This window comes from Mytilus edulis, chromosome 3, assembly GCF_963676685.1.
Source record: "Mytilus edulis chromosome 3, xbMytEdul2.2, whole genome shotgun sequence".
Taxonomy (NCBI): domain Eukaryota; kingdom Metazoa; phylum Mollusca; class Bivalvia; order Mytilida; family Mytilidae; genus Mytilus; species Mytilus edulis.
Window position 1 is genome coordinate 38,237,358 of NC_092346.1, and position 12,322 is coordinate 38,249,679.

The window sequence follows — 12,322 nt, forward strand, 5'->3', positions numbered from 1 at the left end:
CCTGTTATCAATACTTTGAATTTTACAAGTGTGGGGTAGTCATAGCATTATCATGTGTGCAAAGTTTTTGTCACTTTAAGACCTGCAAACAAAAATTTGTTTATATGGAAATCATTTTCACCTTGAAGTCTTTGTTCAAGGTCAAAAATACTATGGTCACTATGGTGCATGACACATCTTCATGAATTGATTTACATTCATACAAAATATCAAAAGCAGCAGTTAAGCCTACATCAAAAGACAAAAGTTACAGTTCTAGAAAAAAAAAGAATCATTAAATTGACCTTGAGGTCAAAGTTCAAGGTCAAAAGTCACATCATGGTAGTAACACATCCTTTGGAGCTACCCTTATACCATATATCAATAGCCTACATAAAAAGACAAAAATGTTACAACCAGAACCTGATCTGAACAGATTGACTTACGGACAGACTGATACCCAAAGGGCATCTTCTTTTTTTTTGGCAGGTCCATGATAAGGTTTTGTTTATTTAGAATGACTGACAGAACAAACTCCCTTTCACCATACATTTTTCATCAATTTTAATTACTAATTTATGACATTTTATCTATTAAATGGTATTTTAAGTCAATTTTCAAAATTTTGCCACTTTACTTCAATTATCAGTATACAGTACAGACAATAAATGAGGTAAGAAATGTATGTTCATATTATGCTTAAACAATGCTTAGGTATAGACCTTCAAAATGCTTGTATTTAAAAAAAAATCTATTGGGTGGTTTTTTGTACAGGGTGACCTAATTTGCATAATTGGCTCCTACAGAAGTGCCAATTTTCATCAAAATGTGTTATTTTTACCCCGTTCACAGATTGTAACTGAAAGTAAAGCACACATCCAATTATTATTATATGAAACAAATGTATTTTCTATAATTATGTAGAAAAAAAATGTTTTAACTGTAAAAAATTAAAAAATTAACATGAAATTAGTGTTTTATTGGGAAATTGAGGAAATCATCATTAGGGGGGGTAACTCATGGTGGGTTATCTCCCTTATTTACCAAGAAAGTGGTCATAATACTTTCATATTTTGCTGAGGACACCCTAATCTTGCAAAATGATAAATATTGTAGAAATCTATTGGAGGATTTTTTTTTAACAAAACATCCTTATCCACCTTAAATAGGGAATGAAATCCCGAATAGACTTTAAAATCCGTCTAGTTATCTCCCATGTATCAATTTTTACCAGCAATCGTTAAAATATAGTTCTATTCATTTGTAATAATTTCCTTCATGAATAAAAAAAAAACATATACCCTAGCAAGGCCGGGTTGTCCATTATAATCACATAATCATATATTAAAAAAAATGTTTAAACAAGACAAGGATTTGTATAGTCTTACTATACAAATCCTTGAACAAGATAACTGATCAATTAATCAAAAATACCGTTTTAGATTATCAAATAATCAATAATCATAAAATACTTGGTCTGGTAATCAAATAATTATTTAAAAAAACGGCAAAGTAATCACATAATCTCATAATAGAAAATACAAGGAGACTCTTTGGTCACAGGCTGAGTTTATATATGGTAAAAGCAGTATTAACATAGAGACTCTGAGATCTCGAATAATAATAATTAAAAAAAAAATGGGTCCGGGGTATATATATTAACTGCTCCAGACTATAGTGAGCCTCTTCAAGTGGTTTTTGATAATATGATTACTCGGTGGTTTTTTTTATTGATTATTTGATTACCTGACCAAATATTTCATGGTTATATTTATATCTGATTATTTGATTATCATTGATTTAATTGCATTCATTGATTTAATTGTATTCATTGATTTAATTGTATTCATTGATTTAATTGTATTCATTGATTTTATTGTATTCAAATAATTTTGTAATCATTTGTACCAAATTTATCTTGTGATTATTCTGCCTGTAATGGGCGTCTTTAATTGACAATAAAATATATTTGAATTTGAATTTGAACTGCATTTTTGATTCTTTGATTATCTTGTTTAAAAAAGTGATAAGTGATTATGTGATTATATTGGCCCAAAAAAATATATGTGATAACTTCGACACCCCATGATGAGTATTTCAATCATATGCGGATGGTCATGGATCATTGATCATAATGTGTATATACTCGTTTGACCGATATCAAGCCGGATAACTGTCGGACCGGCCCATATCATAGAATGATACGATCATGACCATACACGTATATGGTACATACTCATATGCGTATTGTCCGCAAACCATTATTGTGCTCCAACACCTCCCCACATAAGAGACTTCCTATAAAATGAACAATTACTGAAGTGTTGATTGATATATTGATTGATTGTTCGATTGATTGGTATAGTAGATCAATTGATTGATTGATTGATTGATTGACTGACTGATTGAGCGAGTGATTGTTTGTTTGATTGATTGATTGATTAATTGTAATCAAAAACCCATTTCAACGTTAAAATTTAAAAAAAAGATTGTAATCAAAATCGAATACATCAATGTTAGATTGGTAAGAAAATCTACTTGAAAGTCTTATAAAGGGGCATAGTCAATTTCTGTCGATGATGAGCCTTGTCAATTTGAGGAAGAAGGGGAAAAAATCTGCACACCAATACGGATTTAGATTGCAAAATATTGCGGTGCTCCATATTGAAGGAGTGATACATGTAAGTACTATCCCAATATCATAGTTGACACTCGCTTGCTCGTTTCTATACCCATCACCATGGAGTGCCTCCGAAATGCAAGGAGAGTCAATGTTATTCTACTTTTATATAGAGGAAAATGTCAGTGTTTAAAAAACCGAATCCACACGTTTATTCACAAACAAAACGCTAACAATAATTCCCGTTTTTATAGTAAGAGACTTCCTTATGAGGTTGACACCAACGTCCGTCAAGACATTTTGCTTTACACTAACAAGCAGAGAAATGGCATGATGTTATCCCTGTCAGTTGCTGGCGTTTTATCATCAGTCATATTTGGAGGCTGGTTTACTTATACATTACTTTGTGTGAGAGACCCAGCGCCTGATCCTGATGAGACCAGGTGGTGGAAGAATAATATATTCTGGAGGAATAAAAATAAGACTGCACTTCTTACTATCATTGGTCTTGCAGGTAAACACACAGTTTTTCTTATAAAGAAGCCAGTAAAACAAACACCAAATCCTTAACCCTTTTGAGGTACTTAGTATTTGGTCATTCTGATATGGCTGCTGAATCAGAAATTACGCAAGCGGGTCAAGGAATAGATTTTAATGGATATTATTTTTAAAATAGTAAAATATGTAACAGTACATGAAGGTTTATTATGGCATGAAAATATTGGTATTCCACAGGGATTTTAATTGAAATGTGTTTTTAACTATAAATTTTCATATGATGTAATGAAGTATCTGGATTATGAGATGTTTTCTCCTTCATCTTTGGCTTTGTTCCAATCTTGGAGTAAGTTCTGTACATGTATAATCTATTATCATGATTATATGAGATAAAAAATTGAGAATGGAAACAGAATGAAAGTATCATAAAGACAGCAACCCAACCAAAGTTATTTGAGATGTAACTAGAGGAAAAAATGTATATAAAAAAAAAAGATGTGGTATGATTGCTATTGAGACAACTCTCTACAAGAGACCAAAATGACACAGAGATTAACAACTATAGGTCACCATACTGCCTTCAACAATGAGCAAAGCCCATACCGCATAGTCATCAGGGATGGGGTCGATTACTTTAAAATGTAATCGATTACATTACAATTACTTTGCTAATAAAATGTAATCGATTACATTACAATTACACCCTATTTCATATGTAATCGATTACATTAGATTACTTTTCTTTATTGTAATCATGATTACTTTAGATTACTTATGATTACATTGTATATTGCTATATCAAAGTTTTTTTTAAACTTTTTATCCGCTTATTTTGGTGATTTTTTTTAAAAGCCTTAATTTATTCATCTTTTAAAAGAATTTATAGACAAGACAGTTACAGTTACAGTGTAACATGTGCAATTTGATAAAATAGCTATAGACAAGTGTCCTTTCTCTATGTAAAAGATGTAACTTTATTTTTAACTACAAATTGTAACCAACTGCCTAATTAACAAAAGAACTGAAAATAAGGAAAAATTAATTAAGTATAGTTTTATTGTCTGTTGGGACATAATTGACACATCCATTAATGTTTTTACAGGTGTTAATCACTACTTCCATTTTTTTAAACAAACAATGGGTGGGCTTGGGTATTAAAATTTTATTGTCTTAATAACGATATAAATAAAGTTAAAAGTGGTTGATTGTCATTATTTGTTTGAAAATTTTTAATACTTGATCTAATTGAAATTAATAGAATTATTGTCAGGTGAAAACACAAAACAGTTTTGTAACTTAGGAAAGATTATACATTTCTCTTTATATTAAGCAACAGTTTATTGTATTGATGAAACTTCTGACGTCACCTATTGTTTACTATGCATATTTTTTGCAATATTTATGCCATATGTATACACTGTACATGTACAAAATGTACTTGTTTATACTGGTGAGCCTTAAGGCTAATAAAGTTAATAAAGAATAAAAATAAGAAAGCACATATTATACACGAATTTATGGAAAATAAAATTCATTCAATTTTGTCAATAAATGAAACCTGGGTTTAACCTCCATTTTGAATTAAGTGGGCTTATATATTTATGCCGGCCATCAAAGTCAAATAGGAACTAAATGTTTTCTGCATTTGAATTTCAATGTATTTATGTAAAAATATTGGGTAAACTAATATGAAACAGAAGTTTTCATCAAGGAAAACAAATGCTTTCAAGGCATATTCTTGTATCATAAGAGCTTAATTTCACGGGTTTTCTTCATAGTTCATAGAAATATTGGACAGTAAATTTCTTTTTGTAAACTGTTAAAACAAAATAAAACACTTGGTTATACAAATTTGTTATATAGATGATCACATCAAACAAGGTCCCATCATTGTGATTACTAGTTTCATGATTTTTCATTCAAGCTTTACATTTTCTTATTTTCATCTTGTCTATCAAAAACTATTTTCATATTTATACAAGATTTGTAATCATCAAGTAATCTTATGAATGTAATCTTAAAGTAATCTAAAAGTAATCATGATTACACCTGTTTTTTGCCATGTAATCGATTACATTACGATTACTTGTAATCAGAAATGGCATGATTACTGATTACATAGGATTACACTGCAAAATGTAATCGATTACAGCCGATTACGATTACTGATTACGATTACCCCATGCCTGATAGTCATGCACATTTAAAATCACATTACACAGTCATTTAAAAAAACAAGATCTGTGAACTTTTAACCTTGTACATGTAGGTAATTTTATGATTACTAATTAACTGACTAGCCAAGACAACAGAGAAATATCAGACTGTACAAACAAGGAAGTTCTCGTTAAGATTTTATTTGATACAATGAGCTCAAGACTGCTAATGAAAATTAACAGGAAAATTATAAAATACTCATAGTTAAATTTCTGCAATATGTATTATTTAAACATGCTGGAAAAAGTTTTTTTTTTTACCTCTGTTCTAGAGTGGAAACATTTTGTCTTTAAATCTGTATGTACATTATGTGTAGTCATAAAATTGATGTGTTTTTTTTTGTCTCTTTTACCAGAAAGTTCAAAGGGTTAAAAATATGTTTTTTAAACTATCTGACCTTATCAATCTTGCTTGAAATTTTGTTTGACATGCTTTAATAGTTGTTCCTTTGACATTTTAATAGATAGAATGGATCTGCAAAAGCTGATATTTATAAATGATTTTTAAATAGCCATTTTCTGAAAAAAACATCAATTGTATGTCACAACTATAAATTTTGTCATAGGATTTTAAACATGTTAGATTGCTTACGAAATAGTTTATTACTCCTTTGTGGCCTAAAATACACCAATCTAACATTCAACATGTTTTATATAATTACAGGATTTGGCTTTTCATTTATTGGTCACCAGGTTCCAGCACATACAGTCAAAAACATTTGGCTTTTAGCAGGAGGACAAAAAGTCAGAATTCATACATATGGGCCTTTCTTATCAACAAAAGAGATGATAGTGCCGCTTAGTAATATGACATGTACTGTTCTACCAGAGCCTGGAGAAGAAAATAAAGACGTTTCATTTAAAATTAAAGGCAGCCGGCTGTTTTATAGTGTGGAATGTAAAGGAGACTTTCTTCAGCCAAAATTATTTAATAGTACTGTTGGAATGTATAGGAAGAATTTTAATCAATAAATAAATTTCATATTTATATAAGTCAAATTATTATAGCTATTGGTATTTGATAATTTCATGACCTTGCCTTTGTGTAACATTTGAAGACTTGTCTATATTTGATACCTGTATAAGTTTTGAAATTGTTTCTGTCTCATATATTTATTAAATAAGATCAAGTCAACATATGCCTTATACACGTATTAAAATATATAAATGTTTCACCCTTTTCCAAGCTGTTTCTAGCTCGTCTAGCTTCACTTATATATGTACATTTAATAATACATTGTTAGTATTAGACAACTTTTGGCTGTGAGTTTGTGGTTGGCTAATCTAGAAAAGTGTATTAGGTTAAAATTAGACAAGATTGCACACACTGAAATGTTTCGTCTTCTTTAGTCCTAAATACAAAGCTTTACTATAACTATCACATAAACTTAACATAATCCAAGAAAATAAGGTCAAGGTCAGAGAGAAACAAAACTGAAAATACATGTTTGCCTTACAATCATTCCAAACACTAAACATGCTTTAAATATAGTTGACTTATTACAAATAGTATCTAAGAAACAAACTGAAACTAGGAAAACTTGAGAAAACCTTGAGGTCAAGGTCAGATGAACCCTGACAGACCAACATGTTCACCTTACAATCATTACATGCTTTAAATATAGTTGACCTAATGCATATAGTCTCTAAGAAACAAACTTTACCAGGATTACTTGAGAATGACCAATGAACCCTGAAAATGAGGTCATGTTCAGATGATAATTGCCAGACAGACATAGCCATCTTACAGTTCCATAAAACAAATATACCAGGTACATTGTAATTAAACTATAATTGCTAATAATATTAGAAAAACAGACACACTAAAAAGAAAAATAACATTGAGCAATGAACCATAAAAATGAGGTCAAGGTCACATAAACATGCAAGACTGACATATACATGGAATAAGATTTTCATACACCAAACACACTTGACCTATTGCATACAGTCATGTATTAGAAAAACAGACCAATACAAAAAAACTTAACTTTAACCTCTGAACCAACTGAAAATGTGATCAAGGTAAGATCACACCTGCCAGTTGTGCATGTTTAACTTACAAACATTTCATACACCAAATTATAATAGACCTATTGCTTATAGTATCTAAGACCTTGACCATGTAAACTTGACCTTGTTCACTGATCCTTGAAATGAGGTGGAGGTCAAGTGAAAACAGTCTGATGGGCATGTAACCTTGCAAGGTACACACATATCAAATAAAGATTTCCTGTTACTAATGATAAGAGAGAAATTTAGAATACGAAAAATCTTAACTTTTTATTGAATACTGATAGTCACTGATCCATGGAAATGGGGTCAAGGACAATGAACATATTACAGAACATTAGGCATTTATATACAAGTCTTCCACCTTCTGAAAGATTTTACCTCTTAAAAAGTTTTTTTCAAGACCATTGCTCGATCAATATTCCTATGTTAAGCTTTCTGCAACAAAAGTCGCAGGCTCAACATAATTTACTTCCAGGTGTGTAGTTACTATTAGCCTGTGCCTTTATGATATTGGAATGTGAATTGTATACTAGTCTGCCATCATTAATGAAGGAAGTGTTGGATATATTCAAACATAAATACATACAGAAACTAAATTTTTACAAATCGGTGAGTGAAACCGTTGAAATTATAGAAACTGACTTGAGTTATGCAAGGACTAAATTGGATTTGAAGTTATCCAACTCTGTTTCAGATTTCACTTCAATCAACATCCAAATACCTGAATGCAGTTACATACCATTACATTTCCCTTTTTTTCCAGATTAATGACACATTAGAATACAGATCCACTCCTATGTCCACCCTTTGCTTACAAATCTTAGTAGTAAGGGAGGTTTTGACACATTATCTTAATTTTAATCTTAGATTAGAAAAAAACTAATATTTTAAAAGGGCCTTAATTGTCATTCTGAACCCCAATAAGAACCTGTCTTTAACCTGATGAGAACTTCAGCAGCCTCCACTGGTCCCCCTACCACAGTTTGTGCAACCTCTGCTTCACCCCTGACTACATTTATTTTAGCTTTATTACCACCTTGCAGTGACATCACCATTTATTATTCTTATTCTCAAAGTTATCCTCTATGCACTGGTATTTTGCTCATTATTGAAGGCCATACATTGACCTTTAGTTGATAATGTCTATGTCTTGTGGTCTCTGATGGAGAGTTGTCTCTTGCCATCATACCACATCTTCTTATTTTTATATCTCAAGACTTTTTATGTGTCATGCTGGATCCATTTAATTACATGTACCGATATTGCTTTGCATATAGAAAATAAAGTATTTGATGTACATGTATAATACATGAATGACATCCAATGACATGAAAACACTCCAAAGGACAACCTCCAGACCAACTGTAACCAGTGTGTTCAGTTTGATTTCATTGTGCTAGATCACAAGATAACACCTGTATTAAGAAAGACAGAGCATTCCAAATTATTCTGTCTTGGAGCTAAGCAGTACAAACAAGTGCTTGATAGAGTGATAGCAAACAAAACCATTAAAATCTTGTTTTGACCAAGTGTTTAAACCCATAATATCCAACACTTGCCTTGCATAATATACTGAGACCACTGAGGTACACAACACATGTAGTTGTTAACTATGGACAGAATATGATAGGAAAGACTAAAGACCAAAGCTTGAGAGCTGTACTTTCTTGCAGAATTATACACTTAAATCTCAATGATTCTAACTATAAGCAGATGTTCATACATTTGAATTAAATGGACACTGAAATAAAATCTTAAAAGAGTACAAAACCATGCTTCAGAAAATATATGATTTTTATTAAATTTATAAAAATTACAAGAATTAGATATCACATTTTGATCAATCAGATCATAAATTTCTAATAACAATTATAAATGAGCAGAAATATTTTGCCTGCATTTTTGAATGACTATATAGTCTATATATTAGTGTTGTCAAATCGTACACTTTTGCCTAACCGGTTACTCGTATAATCGTTCGACCGATTAACCGGTTAACCGGTAGTTTAAGTTAATGTTTGAAGGCCTTATCAAAAGTACCCTACACATCGATGTAAGAAGATGTGGTATGAGTGTCAATGTGACTACATTCCATCCAAGTCATACATGTACGTTTATATAATACGATGAATGGAAGTTTGGCCTTTGGTTTTATAAGACTTGTCTGTGAAGATTTCAAGTCGAAGTTTAACTTTTAATAAACAAATACGCGGTATCAATTATGGCGTTTGTACTAACTTCAAATTGAAAAATAATAAAAAAAAAAACGTCTTGATCTCGTAGAATTGAATATGTCTGAAACCGATGATTCTTCCGTTTTGTCTTGTTGTCTCCAAAAATAATTTGAGGTGTTTCAATTAAAATTAATTAATCTTGATATTCATACCATCAAGTATACATTGATTACATTCACGTTGGTTTACAGTTTTTAGCATTTAGTTATGACAAAGACTTGCACGACGCACATTCAGATGCAGGTCTACATAATATAAGATCAAAAGTGAAATAATGAAGTAAATCGTAAAATTTAAGCGTATTACTGATTAAAAATTACTGTTAAAAAAAAAACATGAAACTAATTATGTTTCTTTAAGATCTTGCCCCGAGCTGAGAGACAAGTTTTGATTAATTTTATATTTTTGGATTAACAATATTAATCTGTATGCTGGACAATTGATCCGTCAATTTAATTACCGCGACAACATTTTTTAAAGACAAACACAACTATTTAATGATTTCAATACAAATTTATATTCAATTCTTTATTACTTTGAGCAAATGATGCTCATCAGTACAAATATAATATATATGCAAATACAATATATATCATAAATAAATACATAAAACATACATAACTGATAAATGAATACATCCGAGAAGAATAATAATCTATATTAAGTATTGGTTATAACATGTCTGTTCTACGTTTAAATGCATGGAAAAGAAATTTACAAAGGTTACATATGTCTTTTACATTTTCTGTGCTCAACAACTGTAAAAGCTTAAATGACGATGGACGCTTATAATAATATGGCTTAATATACTGTCTTCTAATTGCATTATAACAATCACACTGTAAAATGAAATGAAACTCGTCTTCTATTGTATTTAAAGTACAGAGAGTGCATTTTCTTTCAGATCTATTAACACCGTGATATCGTCCTGTTTCAACAAATAAGTTATGTGAAGACAATCTTATTCTCGTTAGATACACTCTAAAATTCACATGTTTAGTAAGGTAAAATTGTAAACGAACATTATTTATACAGTATTTATATAAAAAACACTTTGGCGAGCCATCCAATAATTGATTCAAATGTTGATTAGCTTGATCAAATATTCTAGTTTTGACAAAATACTTAAGAGTGTCATTTACAACTAAATTATCTTGGTTATACCAGAAGTCATTCAGACCCAAATTAAACAATAAATACTTCAGTTGATAAATCCAACTATTTCTGTTATTACATTGATTCCGTACCTGCTCTTTGTAACAATTTTCAAGAATACAATTATTCGTTGATAAAAGTTTAAACCAGTATCTTATAATATTATACAATCTAGAATATATCAAAGGATATCTTCCAAGCTCATAATACACCATTACATTTGTTGTACATTGTTTGACACCTAAAATATTTTTGCAAAAATCTAACTGAACTTTTTCAATATTAGGAGCTTTATGAAAGCCCCATATCTCACTGCCATAGCATAAAATACTACTTATATATGTATCAAACAAATTAAGGTATGTGAAAACATTCAAATATAAGGATGACACTTTTGATTTCAAGGCAAATACAGCTTTCCTGCCTTGCTCAGCTAATTGTTTTTGAGTTTTTAAAAATTTTCCGTTATAATTCAACAGAATACCTAAATAACAAAATTCCTCAACAATGTCAATAACACTACCATCAAAATACAACTTTTCTTCAACCTTCACATTACCACCATTTCTAAATACCATTATTTTTGTTTTAGCATTGTTCACAGTTAGACCCCATTTTTGAGTATACAATACAAGTGTGTCTAACATATCTTGTAAACCTTTTACGGAATCAGAAAATAGTATCATATCATCGGCGTACATAAGCAAAAATAGAGACAATTCCTGTACTTCATACGGTACATTACCGTTATTTAAAAATTCCATTTCAAAATCGTTTACGTACAATGAAAAAAGGATTGGAGAGAGTACTTCCCCTTGCATTAAGCCAACTGTACTCGTGAACTGCTCTGAATAAAAACCATCAATTCGTACACATGATTTCACATTTGAATACATTGATTTTAGTATTGATAAAAGTTTCCCTGTTATACCAACTTTTGACAATTTCAACCATAAATTCAGTCTACATATTGTATCAAACGCCTGTTTGTAGTCTACAAAACAGCAATACAAACGATTCTTACTGGAGAGTGTTTTTTTAATGTTAATTTTTTTTAATGTTGAGTGTTATATGAAATCTATTTAAATTGAAAAAAGTCCGGTTAACCGGTTAGCTTTTTTGGTATTCGGTATTCGATCGTTCGAACGGTTAACCGTTGACAACACTACTATATATAATATGTTGAAAGATTTGTGAAAGGACAAACTACACAATTATTCAAACTTGCATGGAGATTCATAAAAACTGACCTCATCATTAAGTCTTGTGAATCAAAGATCCATGAATAAACACAAATGTGTCCTCAGTACACGAATGCCCCACTCGCACTTTCATTTTCTATGTTCAGTGGACCGTGACATTGGGATAAAAACTCTAATTTGGCATTAAAATTAGAAAGATCATATCATAGGGAACATGTGTACTAAGTTTGAAGTTGATTGGACTTCAACTTCATCAAAAACTACCTTGACCAAAAACTTTAACCTGAAGTGGGACAGACGGACAAACGGACGGACAGACGGACGAATGGACGAACGGACGCACAGACCAGAAAACATAATGCCCCTCTACTATCGTAGGTGGGGCATAAAAATCAAATTAAG

General features: G+C 30.7%; 1 protein-coding gene across 1 annotated transcript; it reads left to right on the plus strand.

Moving 5' to 3' along the window:
• Positions 1-2,679: 2,679 nt before the first annotated feature.
• LOC139516405 (transmembrane protein 223-like) lies at positions 2,680-6,306 on the plus strand. The gene is made up of 2 exons (XM_071306480.1): positions 2,680-3,113; positions 5,978-6,306. Exons 1-2 carry the CDS (start codon positions 2,720-2,722, stop codon positions 6,283-6,285), a joined length of 702 nt encoding a protein of 233 aa, XP_071162581.1. The 5' UTR covers positions 2,680-2,719; the 3' UTR covers positions 6,286-6,306.
• The last annotated feature ends 6,016 nt before the right edge of the window (positions 6,307-12,322 follow it).